General features: G+C 48.3%; 1 protein-coding gene across 3 annotated transcripts in view; it reads left to right on the forward strand.

The window, feature by feature from the left end:
* The window catches only part of HIPK3 (homeodomain interacting protein kinase 3), a 565819-nt gene that overhangs the window by 516653 nt on the left and 30567 nt on the right, over positions 1–18599 (forward strand). For all 3 annotated transcript variants that reach the window (XM_086955870.1, XM_086955868.1, XM_086955869.1), the window contains exon 13: positions 13165–13305. In XM_086955870.1, coding sequence (XP_086811996.1) covers positions 13165–13305 — 141 coding nt within the window. The remainder of the gene's footprint in view (positions 1–13164; positions 13306–18599) is intronic.

Genomic DNA, 18599 nt, shown 5'->3' on the forward strand with positions numbered 1-18599 from the left:
TCAAGACGCTTTGCAAGCAACGCGTCTTTGTTTGAGGCGGGTGGCGAGAAAGAAGGAACGCACGGCCATGTTGGGAATACGTTGGATGCCTGCTCCCATGGCTCGGTGTGACGGCTTGTAGCGCTGCAGTCCTCAGTTTAGACGGCACAACCTTTATCGATTTTACGGGCTTGCAGCCCTGTGCTGTGGACAGGTCGCGCTGCACTCGCCTTGCAACTTGCCCTGTGTCTCGATCATCAGGATGGGGTCTATTGCCTCAGAGACTGGGGGAGAGCACCCGTCCCTGTCTACTGGATACGTCACAACAAAAAATACCTGGGGGTCAAAGAATAAGGAAGGTTTGACAGTATGAACCACTGGACCCAATGCACACAGAACAGTGTCAGTGAGAGGTGATAGTTAGCAAATGGTCAAGTCAAGACTCAAGAGTACAAGGAGAAAAATATTGTTCCCATCAGAAGCCACACTGTACCGCCCTTGTTGTCATCATGTGGGATCTCCTTACCCAGGAGACAAGACGGCCGGTAAGCATTACCGTGACCGAAATGTGATATAAGAGCAGAACAGCAGAATGTAGTAGTGGCTAATGAATAAAGCAGTGTATGGTGTTTTGGAGTGAAAAAAGTGAAGGGTACTAAAATTAGGTGAATGGGTGGAAAAAAGAAATTTTATTGGTAACCCCCAAACCCTAAGGTTAAAAGGCAGGTGTGGGTGCAGGTTTTAAATAATAACCGCACTTCTTAGTGGTCGACATGTTTCAGCATATCATAAGATTTTCTTGATGCATTCCTCAGGACCTATACATAATACACTACTGCTTTCAAAAAAATAAATAAAGTATGAAGATATCACCTGGACATCCAGGCGTGCTCAACCGTATACTGTCAGTGCAATGGTAGTGGATCCAACATGTAAAACAAACGAACAAACAAACAAATAGAACACATAAAGTTATTCACATCGTTAATGTTTGTATTCATAGTGGCATTGCAATATGTTCACTCATACCTGATAATTATTTCGGGTATGCACTCACCCTTGCGTGTAGGCTGAGGAGCTTCACCCCACCTGGCTGCAGCTCAGGTAAAAGGAGCGCCGCTCTGTGAGAAATCACATAAAGTTTACAGAGCCGCTAGTGATATGACACTAACCCAATTAATACAATTAATGAAAGTATACTTCGAGAACAATGGTTATCTGAGCCTCTTATAACCGGGCTGGGCATAAATGCCGTGATCCGTCATGACTCAGAGACAGTGGCAGACCAGTGGGGACACTTAGTGCATGGAAGCCGATCCGTGTCAGTTACGTTTAAGGAAATGGACCGCTTCCTGTTGTGGAAGGCTGGGTGGCCTCTAGCGGCGTGTTGGCACACAAAAAGGCGAGGTACACGGAATGTACCTCGTGTGGTTAATGGCGCTTCGTGTGGGTAGTGGCGAGATAGCCTCTACCGGCTGTCAGCACAAAGTTAGAAAACGCGCATGAGATGAACTCCGAGTAAGTGGTAGCGGAGTGGCCTCTAGCGGCGTGTGCGCACAAAGCGAGGCAAAACGAAGACACGCCTAATGCGTGCACTCACCTAACCGTCGGCGTCTCCAGGCAATCTTCAGTACTGCTCGGGGGGGCGCCGACTGCCGAATGAGGTAGTATTTTGTATGCTTCCCAAGCCAGCCGTGATGTAAGCGATCACGTGACGGCAAGACTTCTGGGAGTTGTAGTTCAGTACTAAGTAAAGTTTAGATTTAATCAGATGGATTACTGTGCCGGGTGTGTCTTTGGTAAAAAAACCAGTTGTATACTGTATTTAAGACGTGCACTGAATTGTAGATAAAATTAATATTAACAGACGAAAATTTTATAATATTAATACGCCGAGCAATTGGAAGGAACACAATTCAGAGAATTACGCTACCCAGTGAGGGGGCTCGGTCGTGTGATGTGCCAGGGCATATATCCTACACAAGTCGATAGACAGAATACCAAAAGCCCCAATTATATAGTGTATGTTCACTAGTATGTGGTGAATTACCAGTAGATATTAATTTCAACTCATATTTATAGGCAGTGCAAATGCGTCATTGGAAGGGACATAATGTTTGCAACCAATCAGAGAGACATCCAGGGTATGGGCTCATTAAGGCCCTCTTTGTCACTGTTAAGGCGATATACCCATTTCTGTTCTATCTTGAACAAGAACCGGCTGGTATCTGCACATGCGTCAGGAATGTGCGGCTGTTCAAGGACTGTCCAGTAGAAATCTTCAGGACCGTGGCCCTTCTCCAAGAAATGTGCAGTCAGTCTGGTGGCTTGCTTGCGGCATCGCACTGTGCTCTTATGTTCCTGGATACGTGTGCGGACCTTTCTGGTTGTCATACCGACATACCGTAGTTCACAAGGACATTTGATCATATATATCAAGTTACTACTATTGCAATTCGTAAACTTGTTTTGTGTCCATGGGCGATTAGTGCCAATGTCAACTTCAGTAGATTTGTTAGTCTGGGGACAGACGGTACAATTTCCACATGGGTGGTGTCCAACCACAGCTGGTAAATCCCAGAGGGTACCCACTTGTCTCCCTTCTTTGCTGCGTGGGCGTGTCTGAACCAGTTGATCCTTCAAGTTCGGTCCTCGCTTATATGCGAACATGGGCTGTGGGATGTCATCACCTCCGGTCTTAAGAATGGACCAGTGTTTCTTTATAATTTTCTGTAACTGGTTGGATCGGCTGTTGAAGGTGTTAACAAAGGCAATCCGATCCGTTTTTTCTTTTGGAGGGTTGATTGCAAGTAGGGCATCCCTATTGTTGTTTGAGGCCCTCTTTTTAGATCTACGAATGATTTTCTTGGGGTACTGTTTCTCCTTTAGTTGTTCCTCCAAATTTTTGGAGTGTGCTTCAAAAGATTCTTTCTTAGAGCAGTTTCTTTGTACCCTGAGGAACTGGCCAAAAGGTAGATTGTCCCTCAGGGCCCGTGGATGGCAACTGTCGTATCGCAGCAATGCGTTTCTGGCCATAGGTTTTCGATATAGCTCAGACTCGATGCCGGTTGGAGTCGCGTGCAGTCTCAAATCAAGGAACGCCAATGATGTTCTACTATGCTCGATGGTGAACCTTAGGTACGGGTTCTTACTGTTCAACCAACCATGAAACGATGTTAGTTCTTCTTCAGTGCCACGCCACACCACCAAAATGTCATCAATATAGCGTTTCCACACATGTATTGATGAAAGGTATGGGTTGGTGATGGTTAGTACGTTCTGTTGTTCAAAATGGTGAACGTACAGATTCGCCAGGCTCGGCGCGAAAACACTGCCCATACTGGTCCCGGACGTTTGCAGGTACAATGTGTCTTCAAAGCGAAAGTAATTCTCCTTCATAGCCATTTCCGCCAATTGCATTATAAAGGGTATTGGTGTGATCGATTGATGGTCACTCTGCTCCAAAAGTGCCCCCACTACTTCTAGGGTCTCAGTTTGTGGAATCGATGTGTATAACGATTCAACATCGAACGATACTAGGATGTCAGTTTCTTTTTTCCACCCATTCACCTAATTTTAGTACCCTTCACTTTTTTCACTCCAAAACACCATACACTGCTTTATTCATTAGCCACTACTACATTCTGCTGTTCTGCTCTTATATCACATTTCGGTCACGGTAATGCTTACCGGCCGTCTTGTCTCCTGGGTAAGGAGATCCCACATGATGACAACAAGGGCGGTACAGTGTGGCTTCTGATGGGAACAATATTTTTCTCCTTGTACTCTTGAGTCTTGACTTGACCATTTGCTAACTATCACCTCTCACTGACACTGTTCTGTGTGCATTGGGTCCAGTGGTTCTTACTGTCAAACCTTCCTTTTTCTTTGACCCCCAGGTATTTTTTGTTGTGATATTAGTTAAGGGGCTTATATCTGGTTGGTCGGTAAACTTGCCCTTAGACCCTCCCCACTTGTTGTTGAACGTGTTACTGGATACGTCGCCCGACGAGCACTGGGGGCCAGTTTGCTCATTCCTTTCCGGGACCATGACTGCGAGAGGCTCCAACCACCGCTCTCCTACGGAACTATCCTGGCCGTCCTCACTGACTTTAGGACGGAAATGCGTGTGGGTTTTCGAGCGCTGGGTGAGTGCCTCGACACAATGGCGTCTGATCTACGGAGGGATCGTACTGTGGAGGGCCAGCCAATTCTGGGTCTATCCTCATCTGAACCTACGGGGGAAGCAGTGCCTTTCTTTCCTGGCGGGGAAGACGTGATCGCCTCTGCCTCCACGGACGCCTGCCACAGGCCGACCAGTGTATTAGCCTGTGAGACTTTGTTTCCCTTGTCTCCGGGACTTGTTACTCTGCCGCTTGCAACAGTGTTACTGCCTCATGCCCGGGACTCGCAACAGCTGACCCCCTCGGTGAATTTCTCATTGTTGCCTTCATTCTGCGCTCCGGAGACCCCACATTTCCCCGATGGCCCGCGGAACTTCATTGAGAAGGACAAGGGATTGACTGGTGACGTTCAATTGCCGCTTTGTGTGACTGGTTTACTCTCCTTCGACATGCGGCCATGTTGGTTCTTTGTCTTGATGGGGGCGGGCCTTCTTCATGCGCTTCATTTTGAGATCTGTCAGAGGTCGGGTCAGGGCTAGGTTCTTCTTATGCTGCCGGTTGCTTAGCTAGTTGGTCCGGGATTGGAGGTGGTACATATTTGTTTAAGTCGCACACGTTATAATGTCCTTCCCTGACTGTTTTTGTATTAATATCTGATTCTCAATAATCGCACATTGTGTGGGGATTGTGTTTCTGACGGGGGGGCTGGGAATGTTTGGAATGGCTCCTCCTCCCGCTTCATTTGTAGTTTTTGAGAGTCGCAGATTAGAATGGCCTATTCTCACTCTCTATATTTCAAAGTAATTTTTATTATTTTTCTTCTTTTTTCCTTTCTTCTTTCTTTCCTTGAACTGCATTTCGGGTTCTTTATGGGGCGACAGGCACATTGTCGGGGGGGGGGTAGGCCGTAGCCTCCGCATTGGTGTAGGGTGGGTGGGTAGATTTTATTTTCCTTTTTAGTTTCTATGGGCCTTTTTCTTACTTTCCTGCGCTTTCTCATACTGTTTTCCTTTCTGGGTCTGTGATAGAGGATGGTTGGGAGTGGGCGGTGCTGGGAGTGGCACGAGCGTGGTTCCTGTTGTCCGCTTTGTTTTTCTATTGTATTGCCACTCTGAAGGGGTGCTTCACGTAATCGCTGCTATTATTCCTGCTGCCTACTCATGTGGAACTAATGTACGGACTCGGATCTCCTTTGCACCCATCCTTCATTGACTTCTATTTAATCGAAAAAACTTTTAAAATTTAACCTTTACTGCTCCTTCTCCCTGGCGACATGTCTTTTCCAGCGTAAATGCTATTAATTGTTGCTATATCACCTGCTGCCGTTGGGGGACCATATTGCTAGCACTCGTGCTCAAAAGTACTGTGGCCGGCCGGATGGTTGTAGGCCCGTATTTGTTTTTCTGTAACATGCACAATAAAGGTTTTCAAAAATTTAAAAAAATAAAATAAAATGAAGAGCGAGCATTGCACTCTCATCTTCATTGCTCCCCGTTTGCCAAGGCAGTATTGGTTTCAGGAACTTCTACTCTCTCAGCAGCTCCCACTTCGTCTCAAACCGACAGTGTCAATGTTAACAATAGAAGGGGGCCAGATCCAACATCCGGATCCTCAGTCACTGCACTTGCACGCCTGGCTCCTGACTTCTTAGAGTTCAAGGATCTTAACATCTCCTCAGACTGCAGGGCGATCTTATCACAGGCCCGTGCGCAAAGTACCATCAAGACATATTGTTTTAAGTGGAAACGGTTCTGTTCCTGCTGTGGAGAAAATAATGTTCATCCACTCCAAGCTCCACCTGAGGACATCCTTCCTTATCTGCTGTCCTTAGCTAGGGCAGGACTGGCTTTCTCGTCCATTAAGGTACATCTGGTGGCAATATCCAGATTCAGAAAGAGTTCCAACAAACTATCTTTGTTAATCATCTTTGATCAAGCAATTCCTTAAAGGGCTATTCCGAGCTTTTCCTCCAGTTCAGCCTCCTCCTCCTGAATGGGATCTCAATATTGTTTTGTCCCAACTTCTGAAAAAGCCCTTTGAACCTATTCATTTAGCGGAGGCGAAGTTTCTAACTTGGAAAGTGGCGATTTTACTGGTTCTCACCTCAGCCCGCAGAGTCAGTGAGATACAGGCCTTCACGATTGCACACCCTTTCTTGCAATTCTCTAAAGACTTTGTGATGCTTAGAACCAACCCAAGATTCATCCCAAAGGTGCCGACCCAATTTCACATCAATCAGCCTGTCAAGCTCAAGACTTTTTTCCCGGATCCTAAAACTCCGGCGGAGAAAGTTTTACATTCCCTAGATGTGAAACGGTGTCTAAAGTTTTATCTTCAAAAAACAAAGGACATACGCAAATCTAATCAGCTTTTTGTTGCTTATGGTCAAGCCACCATGGGTCAGGCTGTAACAAAGGCAACTATAGCTAGATGGTTGTCCTCTACGATTCTCTTCTGTCATGACAAAGCAAACAAACCTTTAGCAAGAAAGGTTAAAGCGCATTCCACCAGAACAATGTCAGCGTCGACAGCCCTTTTCGCTGGAGTGACACTGGAGAACGTTTGCCGAGCTGCTACGTGGAAAAGTGTGCACACTTTTACGAAGCACTACTGTCTGCAGTCTGCAAATCTGGATGATACCGCAGTTGGGGAAGTAGTGTTGCAGCATCTTCTTCACTAAGGTTAGACTCTTTATTGTCTCTTATCCTTCTTTTGACTGTTTTAAGCATATGTATTTCATTAGGATGTTTTAATCTTTTCAATTGCTGTCCTATTCTTTAATGTTCTTTATGAAGGTTTTTTGATGCATATGTTATGTAAGCAAGTTTGTGCTCTATAACCTTGCAGGTTGTGTGGGGGTGTATACTATTTATTTTGTCTCCCACCTTCCTCTAACGACAGACATGATGTCACTGCTTGCTACTCTGATTCAGGCATGTGAATCTATGAAAAATACCCCAATACTGGATAAGAAAACAAGTTACTTAACTGTAACTACGGTTATCCAGTATTGGTATCTTTCATAGATTCACATGCACCCACCCTCCTCCCCGACAGGGCAGTTCTGTTTTATGGATACTTATTCTCACTTGTGCTGGGAAAATCTGAGGAGAACTGCCTGAGCTGGGAAGGTTCTAGAGGGTGAGGACAGCTGATTGGCTGAGGCTACTATTTCAGGTCTTTTTACAAAATGAGGTAGATAGGCTGCTAAGTTTTGGGCCTAGCTAGGCCTTTAGGCTTTTCCAGCCTACTACAAGAAAGTTTTTAGGCACTGCTATTGTATATATTTTTACCGTGGGACTCCCGCCTCGATGACGGGGAATGATTCAGGCATGTCAATCTATGAAAGATACCAATATTGGATAACCGTAGTTACAGGTAAGTAACTTGTTTTCTTCTCTCTCAGGCATGAGCCTCGAGTACCAACAAGACATACAAGTTTAAGTGGAAGCGTTTCTGCATTTTTTGCCAGGAAAAGGGTGTCCATACTTTTTGTTTTTTCTTCTGAGCTGCATGAAGTTCTTCCATATATTCTTTCATTAGCTAAATCAGGACTGGCTCACTCTTCCATCAAGGTGCATCTTGCCGCCATCGCTTGCTTCATACGCACTTCTTCAGGTCGGCAAGGATAATTAAACAGTTTCTCAAGGGTCTTTTCTGAGTTTTCCCTCCAGTCAAGCCTCCTCCTCCTCCTCTTTGGCATCTTAACTTTGTTCTCGCCCAACTCATGAAGCCTCCCTTCGAACCTATTTACTGGGCGGAGTTGAAATTCCTCTCCTGGAAGGTGGCTCTTCTGCTCGCCTTGAAGAGTGGGTGAATTGCAGGCTCTCACCATTAAGGGACCCTTTCTCCAGTTCAAAAAAGGTACCGTGATACTGATTGCCAACCGAAAGTGCCTTCAGACTTTCATTTGAATGAGCTGGTTATACTCAAAGCTTTTTTCCCTCACCCGGCTACTCCGGCAGAAAAGGCATTCCACTCACTGGACATTCAGAGGTGCTTAGAATTCTATCTCCATCGTACTAAGGATGTCAGGAAGTCTTCTCAACTATTTGTATCCTTTGGTGACCCTCGTAAGGGGTTTCCCCTTTCCAAGCAGGGGAATGCTCGTTGGTTTACCAGCGCTATCCAGGATTGTCACAGAGCAGCAGGTAAGTCCCTGGAAGGTCGGGTCTGTGCTCATTCCACGAGGGTGATTTCTTCTTAGACAGCCCTCTTTGCCAAAGTTCCTATCCGGGAGATCTGCAGAGTAACTTGTTTTCTTCTTTGCTTTCAATGTAAAATGTTCCTAAACAAATGAAAGTAGGAAAAATAACATTATGCTAATACTGTAAAATTTCAGTCACCATTTCTTTGCAGCATCATTTAGTAAAATGTTTTGAAGCATACTAGTATTTCCCAAAGATATTCATATTGGAAAATTTGTGTAACCAATTTCAATACGATTATGTGAAACATAAATTAAACAAGTACTGGCAAAGCCAGTAGTCTGAAATTGGTGGTCAGCTTTTTTAGTTTTGGCAAATGCGTGACTTGATTTGGCATGGTTTTTGTAAAACCTTATTGATGTGAGAGATGCCGGGCTCTCACTGTTATAACAAACATTGGCAAAAGCAAAAATAGTTTTTGGTTTCAAAAAAGCACACACTGCCACATTAGTTACTGTCACTTTGTGTGCCGATATGCCCTTGTGAAAGAGCAGACTGCTGTCACTCACAGTGAAGCCCACCGATACGCAGAGAGAGCGAGAGTTTTAATAAACACAAAAGGTCCTGGTTAACGCCAGACCAAATTAGGGGCCCAATTTTTTTTTAAAAGTCTCAAAAGTACACCCTTGGTATATGTCCTTGCATTAGGAGCAGCTATATGGCTTTAGTGAATTCATAAGATTTTACAGAAGTAGGGCAAGAAATAGTACTCCTAAAAAATATTTGTGAACTGCATTTTAGCATGAGCAAATATGCATGTGTAGATTTGCTCATGCGAAATGTGTTTGCAAGTCCATTTTTCCTCCAACCACTTTTTTCCTAACTCAGGAAGAAGGTTTATGTCTGCCATTGTCTGGAGTAAATTTCCAACATTTCTCAGTATGGGAAAAGATTAGAGAAGAGTTGTTGAAAACCCTCAACATGCAAGTTAGTAGGTTTGCACAGACTCCAGGGCATTCCAACCTTAGAACTATTGCTTACCACTACCTTCAGTCCCAGTATGTAGATCTGCAGAAACGCTACTATATGATTCCTGGCTTAATCAGAGAGGCTATATAAGAGCTCTTATATAATGAGATTACTGACATAATTGGTCGCCGCACTACATTGGCACCAAAGGGACAAGTTGATTTTGTTACAGGCCAAGTAGATTTATGAAGCAACCTGCCCCGTAGATATTTAAATAAATTCCACAGCCCTGAGTTGGAAGTCAAAACTCTAATGCAAAAACAAAAGGATAAAGGATGGTCCGTGTCATCAAATGGATTGCGGTTATTTTCGAGTTAAAAAAAGGTCTGAAACCAGTTGAGAACCATCTTAGACCGGAGAGTGCTCAACAGATGGATACGATTTGAAAGGTTCAGAATGCTGGCCCTTCACCAGATCTATCCACAGCTGCATCAAGGAGATTGGATGTGTACGCTAGACCTTAAAGATGCATATTTCCACATATAAATGTTGGTAAAGCATTGGAAATATCTCTGTTTTAAAGTGGGATCTCGACATTGTCTGTACAAAGTACTACAATTCGGCTTCAAATCAGCCCCACAAACCCTTTGAAAACACATGGCCATAGAAGCAGCATTCTTAATAAAATAGAAAATCTTTGTGTATCCTTACTTTGACGACTGGCTGGTTAGGAGTTCCTCACCATCGCAGACAAAGGAACATTTTCACATCTGTGTCGAGACACTCTCCAATCTGAGTCTTCGTATCAATTTTCAAAAGTTTACAGCATGCCCAGTAGAAAATTTTCACTACCTGGGGGTCCACACTCGACAGTCCGCAAAAGTGTACCCTTCAGAGGAGAGACTATCAGTTTGAGAAAGTGCCCTCTTTCGGCATGGTGGCCCCCACTTTTTGCTGAACTGCAATGTGCTTTGACTGAGTGTGCCCTGGGCTTCTGCCACTCAAGTACCCAGGGCCTATGTTCTTTCCCTAAAACCTGCATTAAAACAAAACCCAATTGGCACTGTGACCAGGGAAGGCCTCTAAGGGCTGCAGCACTTATTGTGCCACCGTTAGAGGTTCTGTACCTTTAGACGCACACACTGCCTTTGCAGGCTGCATGTTTTGGTGCACAACAAGGTGAAGAGTCGACATGGCACACATCCCTGTGTGCCATGCCTACAACTCACTGCTCTGGCATAGATCAGCCACCCCCTAGCTGGGTGCACTATATCAGTGGTGTGGGTACAGGTGCATGAGCCCTGTACCCCTTCAGTGTCTAAGTCCATTCTTAGACATTGTAAGTGCAGTGCTGCCATTAAGAGTATATTGTGCTGGGAGTTTGTCATTCCAAACTCCACAGCACCATAATGGCTATGCTGAAAACTGAGAAGTTTGGTATCAAACTTCTCAGCATATTAAACCCACACTGATGCCAGGGTGGGATTTAATGAAAAATGCACAGAGGGCATCTGTGAGATGCCCCCTTAGAAACGACCTACCATTAGTGTCCAGGCTTAGTGGCTGCTTTCAGCTGCCATCACCAGACATGTTTCTGGATCCCCGGGTCGAGAGCCTGCTGCTCTCCGGGGCCTGAAACAATGCGTATCCTGCGACGAGGTGCCAAGCCTCCTCCCCCATGATGGGCAGGGTCCAAGAAGGGAAAACTTCAAAGGCTTTGCCGCCTTTGCGAGCTTCCCCAGGCCAATTGCTGCTTTCAGCAACCGGTCCCCACTGGTTCTGACCCCCACTTTGGGCAGGAGAATAGACGGGAAAAACAAGTGAGGAAGAGGTGTGCCCACCTCTGCCAACTCCACCCACCTCTGCCAACTCCACCCCTCAGGTGGGGGAGGCGAGGTGAAGCACAACTCTCAACTCCACAATCTTGCAGATGGGGGGACCCAATTAACCAGGGTGAGACATATACCCCCCTTCCAATGGAGGGAGGCATAATTGGGAATGTACCCACCTCAGGGAAGGGACCCATTGGTCTCTGCCTTTTACCTACATGTAACGCCCCTGAATCTAGTATTTAGGGGCACATCTAAACCTTGCTTCCTCAGGCAAGAACACCGAAGAAAAGAAGGACCTAACAGCTGTGCCAAAGCTAACAAGAGGAGGGCGCCTACTGATTTGGCCCCAGCCCTACAGACCTGTCCCCACCTCGAACCTGCAGAAGCGAAACCCCGGTGTGTCCTGCAGCCAGCAGCCTCAAGAACCCAGAGGACCTGCCCTTCTTCAAAAGAAGGCGGTCTCCCATGAATACGGGATTTATTCACTATCAGACTCCAGCTCTGGCAGGATCCGCAACTCTACACCCAATGCCCAGGGTCTAAGTTCGAGTGGCCCAACACCAAAAGGAGCGATCCCCGGTGATCCTGTCCCGATCTCTGATGACCCCTGACCTGCCTCCAGCAGACACCTGCAGCCTTAACCAGGAAGATTCCCCTAACCCCGAGTAGCAGCTGGTAAGAAGATCCAACCCCTGCAACCGACGCCCCACAAGCTTGAGTGGCCCAACCAACTGTGCCTAACCAACCCCCAGCATCCCAACTTACCTCTCCAAGTGGTGGTCACACTCGGAAGACCTTCGTCCCCGAGTCTGCAGTGTGTTTGCAAACCAGAGATTCCCCATTGAAAACTACACGGCGCCCGATGCCAAAACATCACTCTGCACCCAGCCGCCCCAGTGCCGCTGAGGGTGCATCTTCTGTGCTGCCTTGAACCCCCATTTGCCCTGAGCTTAAGTCCAGGAGCTTTGCTCTCACAACCTTGTGGCCTGCTCGTCAGTCGCCACCAACCGGAGGCCCCCTATCGGCTATTGGATAACATTGCGCCTCAGCACTCTGCACCCGGCCACCCTAGTGTAACTTAATAACCAAAACGCTTTTACTTACCTGTTTACAGTAAATGTCTCAGTGCAGTATCCAGGTATAATGCACTGTGTAAGAAAAGTAATCTGTGAAGTAATTTACTTGACATTCTACTAAAAAGCCAATACTAAGTATATGTACAGTATATCAAAAGCATTGCATTACTAGTAGCTCTACTGTAACCAAATCAAAGTTCATGTCCAATTGTAATTCAACCTGTTTAAAAACTGCATTACTACTGTAAAGTATTTATTGCTTACCAGTGCCAGGCTTGCTTGGTTCTAGAAAATAAAAACTATTAATATTTTTATACAAAACCAATGGGTCTGAAGTTCAGTTTTTTTGTGTACAACAAATGCTTAACACTACCCTCTGATACAGCCTTACTGGTCGAAAACACTACATTTACCTCTGCCTACCTTTTGGGATCCACTGGTCTCTGTACACAGTATACCTCACTTTGCTATAGTATATACAAAGCCAGCTTCCCCTAGTGCAAAAGGTGGATAGGCTGGCTGACGAGGAGGTGTGGTTGATGTTTCATGTTGCAGTGTAAAGTCTTTGGCTTGAACAATTTGAAATGACTCCAATATAGATTTTAGAACGGTGTTAGATTAGATCCAGAATCAAGTAACTTAACTGCCTGTTCTGCTTTGGAAGTGGTTATATGACTCTTGGTTATATTGATAAACTATGTTGAGAGCACTATACAGTTTGAATATTTCTTTACTGTTTAGGCAGTATTCCTGTTCATCTTACTTGAAAGAAATACATCATTTACCACCATATTTTTAAAGATTTTGACTAACTCCATCCAAGTTAAGATTACTTCATGTTGTCATGTTATTCCATGTGTGTAGCAAGTGTTACTCTAGTTATTCTACCCTGTTTGGTCAGAGTGCTGTCCTCTCTGTAGAGATCTTACGATTAAAAGAAAGAGGTGAGGAAAAATGTAGAATGCTGAAGGAGTGATGTGAAACAAGGCAAAGAAATCAATGTAGATTGAAATTGTGTTTACTTTGTTTGCTACAGGTGTAAGGGCAGCATGGACTGTGAGGCCTGTCAGAGTACTTTGAATATTGATCGCGTGTGCTCTTTAAGCAGCCCTGACAGTACTTTGAGCACCAGCTCGTCAGAACAGTCTAGCCCATCTCCCTGCAAGAGATCCAACAGGTAAAATGTGTGCCATTTTACTATTTTCATTTTACTATTTTCTCACAAAAACGAAGTGAAATACTAAATATTGAATATAACTACAAAATAATTAAAGTATTTGAATATACAATCGTTGTTCTATTATTTTTAGTCCCTTAAGTAAATAAAGACTGTCAGTAAGGCAGTAAGTAGTGGGACATTGTCATTGGCTTAATGCAGCAGAAGGAGCTGCCCGTTTGCAAGATTAGTTCTGCCATTGGTTGTGTATAGGGGCAGCCGACCGCTTAAACAAAAGGAACTCCTGCTCTCCAGAGGGGGCAAATTGGGAAAAATGGCAGAAATTAAATTGAAAGGTAGACCAGAAGAACAGTATTTATTGACATGAAAGGATTAATAGTAAGCTTGTTGCACTGCTCCCCCAAGATGCTTTGGTGGGGTTGTATGACGAAATGATTTCCTCAATCCCGCATACTTCAACAATTTGGTCTGAATAACAACCCGTAACTACGCATTACTTTACCACAATTTTTTGTGGTAAAGGCATGCATGGTAAAGGAGTATGCATGGCGAAGGTCACCACCACTCTAAGGTACAAACTCCCCCCCAACCTGAAGTGCAAATACCCCTACCCCCTCCTAAACCCCACGTTGTGTCCGTCCCCTGCCCTAATGCCCCTGTCCCTTAACAAGCCCTAGAAACTGCCGCACTCTCCCCTTAGCCCTAAAAACTACCCCGGATACCTATTACCCTCCCACTGCCCTGAGGCCTAATACCCTAACCCCTAATTAAAAACTACCCCATCACTCCCCCAGCCCAGAAAACTACCCCGACTCACCAGCCCTGAAAACTAACCCTAAACCCCCGAGCCCTGTAAACTAGCCGCAATCCCCCCAGCCCTGAAAATTACCTCCAAACCCCAAATTTGAAAACTAGTCAAGATTTCCCCCCCAGCCCAGAAAACTACTCCAGATCCACCATCCCAGCCCATAAAACTACCCAGACCCACCATCCCAGCCCAAAAAACTAACCCCGTCCCACCATCCCAGCCCACAAAACTACCCGACGCACCCCCACTCACCTCACCGAGGATTGGTTCCTGCTTCCGTCCATCCGAAGCTAGACTGCCCCCGACGCCCCAGCCCACAAAAAATTCCCGACCCACTTCCCAGCCCTCAAAACCTTCCGGACCTGCCCACATAACACCCGACCCCCCAGCCCACAAAAGTACCTCCACCCATCCTCCAGTCCCACTTACCGTACCACGGAATTCTCCCTGCTTCCATCCGTCTCCAAGCCCTACTGCGCAAGGCAAATGCATGGTTAAGGCATGAGATGTAGGACTTGCAGAGTCGGAACACTCGTGGTTTAGACCATGGTTTTTCGGCTGTTCCTCCTTGGTGGTGGGCAAGGGTATCAATGGGATAGATGCTTGGATAAAGCTTGAATGAACAAGTGACTTTTCAATCTTGGTGGCTGGAAATGAAACCCATAGCAGGAGGATGAGAATTTCATAGCATTGTTGCTATTACCTTAAATAGAACATCCTTCATGTCCAGCACAGTGGAATTAAGGCACAAGCGGCCCAGTGAGACTAATCCAGAAACCCAGTTGGTCATATGTCCCTCTACAGATGGAGGGGGCCACAGTGCACTGGATAGTCTGATGTATCTGAAAGAAACAGGTTAGTGTTAGATTCCTTACCTTAGAATATCCACAGGCGTCAAGCTGGATCCTGAAAGTTTTCGTCAGCAGTACCCTTGCACGTCGGTAGGCATCGTCTGCGGCTCCGCGTCTATGGTCGGCGTCGTGATCGCCGGGATGACGTCGTCGAGGTACTTAGACGCCGCCCTCGCGCGCTGACGTCATATCTTCTTTTTTCCACGCCAGCAAGCGCAGATCCGGGAAGAGCAGAACTCTAGTCATTTTTTGAGTAACACTTTTGATCTCTTTTGATATCTTTTGATCACTTTTCGAGCCGATTTCGACTTGCGGTGCCGTTATGGATGTCTGGTTTTAAACCTTGCGACGCCTGTCACCACTTTGATGTCAGTGACTGACCCCCACAATCAGTGCCTTTACTGCCTCGGGGCTGACCACGATGACATGTCGCGCCCCGACTGCCGGGTCTTGACCTCGAAGGCTAGACGGGAGCGGTCCCGTAAGCTTCTCGAGCTCCGGCAGTTGGCTCCATGCCGCTTGAGGTCCCGGTCGAGGAGGAAGTAGAGGGACCGGTCGCGGAGCCGCAGTCATCGCCGCTCCAAGTCCTCCGGTAAGTCGAGAAATTCAAAAAAGAAGTTGAAGAGGCGTTATTGCTCTTCCGACTTCCCCCACGCGGCCGGGGGTTCAGGCGACACCGCCAGCGCGGCTCCGCCGCAGGTGCAGCGTCCAGCTCCACACCCGCCGGTCCCTGGGCTGCACGTGACGCCGGAGGAGATTTGTGACTTCCTCGTGGCCATGAGGACTCACTTCCCTCCGTCGGAACCTGCGGGTCCGACTGGGAGCCCTTGAGGGCCAGCGGGCCCCGGCGCCGTTGGGTGCTTCGGCCCCGGTGCCGTTGTCGACTTAGGTCCCGACACCGCAGGGACCCGCAGGATCCAGGCCTGGATCCAGGTTGTCGCAAGTCGACCTCACGACTCCTCTGCTGGTGCCCACCCCGAGGGTTTCGCTCCCAGTGCCGTCTTCGAACGACACCGTCCCAGGTTTGAGCCCCGGTCCGGGTGCGACGCTGGAGCAGAGCCGTCTCTGGCGGCGATGGGTTACAAATTAACCTACGACCCGGCTCCATTTTTGCCTGGTTTCCAGGAGATGGATGACTAGGAGGACTGGAAGGGGTCTGGGGACCCTCTGGCACAGCATTACCAGTTAAGCCAGGACTGGGCAGATGAGCTGGGGGAGGCCAGTGGTCTAGACACTTAGCCTGACACTGGATTCATCTCTCCTCCCTCCGTGGCTTACTAGGAGGTGGCTACTTATAGCGTGGTGTTGAACAGGGCGGCCAATGGCCTTGGCTCGTGAGCTCCCTGTCACGGCTGTGAGAACTAACCTCTTCACTGAGGTGCTCAAACCGCAGGCAAGCTCCTCGGTGCCTTCACTGCCGTTTAACGAAGCCCTCACCAACGTTCTGATGGGCACCTGGTCCAAGCCCTCTACTGGCCTCCCAGTGGATCGGAACGTGGCCCGGCGCGACCGCCTGGCTCCGGGCGACCCCTGCTTTCTGTCCGTTCACCCCATACACGAGAGCCTGGTGATTCAGGCCTCTACGTCCCAGACTGCATTCCCGACCGCTCCTCCGGATCGGGAATCCAAAAGGTATGATCAGTTTGGGAAGAAACTGTTCTCCTCTCTGAGTTTGGGGCTGCGGTCTGTCAGCACCGCCTGCCGTTTGGACCATTACACCCACTCTCTGTGGTATATAGATGCAGAGGTGCTGGCACAGTGTCCGGAGGAAGCCCGGACACGGCTTGCCCAATCCCTGGCGAAGGGGCGGGATGCAGCACGGTACTAGATTAGATGTGGACTTTACACCGCTGGGCAGAGCGATTTCCACGATGGTGGCGGTTCGTCGCCATGCCTGGCTGTGGCCTGCCAACTTTTTGGGGGATGTCCAGACCACGCTCATGGACATGCCCTTCGATGGCCGTCGCCTCTTTGGGGACAAAGCGGATAGTGCGCTAGAGCGTTTTAAGGACTTGATGGCTACGGCCAAGTCCTTGGGCCTGGGCCAGCGCCAGCAAACTTCTGCTTTTCTCCCCTTTTGTGGCCAAGGAAGGGGCGCCCCCACACGTCCAGCCAGCCACAGGCCGCAGAACCAGTCTCAACGCGGACGTGGTTACCGCCGTGGCGTTACCGGGAGACAACGGCAGGGTCAGTCCACATCCACCCGCAGCATCTGCCTCTAAGCCTTCCGAGTCCGGCATTTCAGGCCCATTCGACGCCAGTGGGGTGCAGGGTTCGCCATCACCTCCTCCACTGACGTACCATCACGTCGGACAGGTGGGTGCTGCAAATCGGCCGAAGGGGCTACTCCCTTCCCTTCGAGGAGACTCCTCCAGCCAAGCCACCACGATACCACTGCATGTCGGGGATCACTTTCTACTTCTGCAGGAGGAAGTTGTGGTCCTCTTGGCCAAGGGGGCCATCAAGCGCATTCCTGGGCCAGATGTAGGACGTGGTTGCTATTCCCACTACTTTCTGGTGCCCAAGAAGGGCAAAGGAGACCTACGCCCTATCTTGGACCTCCGGAGCGTCAACGGCTTCCTCCGGAAGGAGAAGTTCAAGATGCGGACATTGGCTCATGTCTTAGCTGCCCTGGACTCGGGAGACTGGATGGTAGCGTTGGACTTGCAGGACGCATATTTCCACATCCCCGTCCTGCCGTCCCACCGGCGCTACATGCGGTTCACGGTAGGCCAGGAGCACTTTCAGTTTACCGTGCTCCCCTTCGGCCTTCCCAGCAACCCCTCGGGTGTTCACGAAAGTGATGACGGTGGTCCCAGCTCATCTGCGCAGATCAGGGGTTTCAGTCTTCCCCTATCTCTAACATTGGTTGTTGAAGGCGGGCTTGCCCCAAACAAACAGTCTTCTCCCACCTCCAGACTACAGCAGACCTACTGCACTCGCTGGGGTTCTCCATCAACGTGCCGAAGTCACACGTGTTTCCCTCTCAGAAGCTCCTTTTCATCGCAGCGGTTCTGGACTCTGCGCAGTTTTGGGGTTATCCCCCCCCCCCCCCCCGAACAGCGGGTTCGGGATATTCAGGCTCAGATTCCAATCTTTCAGCCTTTATCCCGAGTTTCCGTCAGATTGATGCTTCGGCTCCTGGGGCTGATGGCCTTCTGCATCCTTCTTGTGCATCACGCCAGGTGCCGGATGCGGGCTCTGCAGTGGGACCTGAAGTTTCAGTGGGCACAGCATCAGGACAACCTGTCCAACCACGCCCTGATCTTGGAGGGCACTGCGAGTCAGTTGCAGTGGTGTGTCACGGACCGGGATTGGGTCAACGGCAAATCCCTCTCCCTACCCCAACCGGAGCACGTAGTAGAGACGGATGTGTCCCTCCTGGGATGGGGGGGCCACATGGGAGAGGGGGAGATCAGAGGCCTCTGGTCTGGCAGAGTCCCGGCCCATATCAACCTTCAGGAGCAGTGGCGATCCGACTTGCACTGAAGGCATTCCTTCCCTCGGTCCGGGGAAGTGTAGTGCAGATGTTCACAGACCACACCACCGCCATGTGGTACTGCAACAAACAGGGCGGGGTGGGGTCGTGGACCCTTTGTCATGAGGCTCTGCGCCTCTGGCAATGGCTGAAACTC

Source organism: Lissotriton vulgaris, chromosome 2_1, assembly GCF_964263255.1.
Source record: "Lissotriton vulgaris chromosome 2_1, aLisVul1.2, whole genome shotgun sequence".
Classification (NCBI taxonomy): domain Eukaryota; kingdom Metazoa; phylum Chordata; class Amphibia; order Caudata; family Salamandridae; genus Lissotriton; species Lissotriton vulgaris.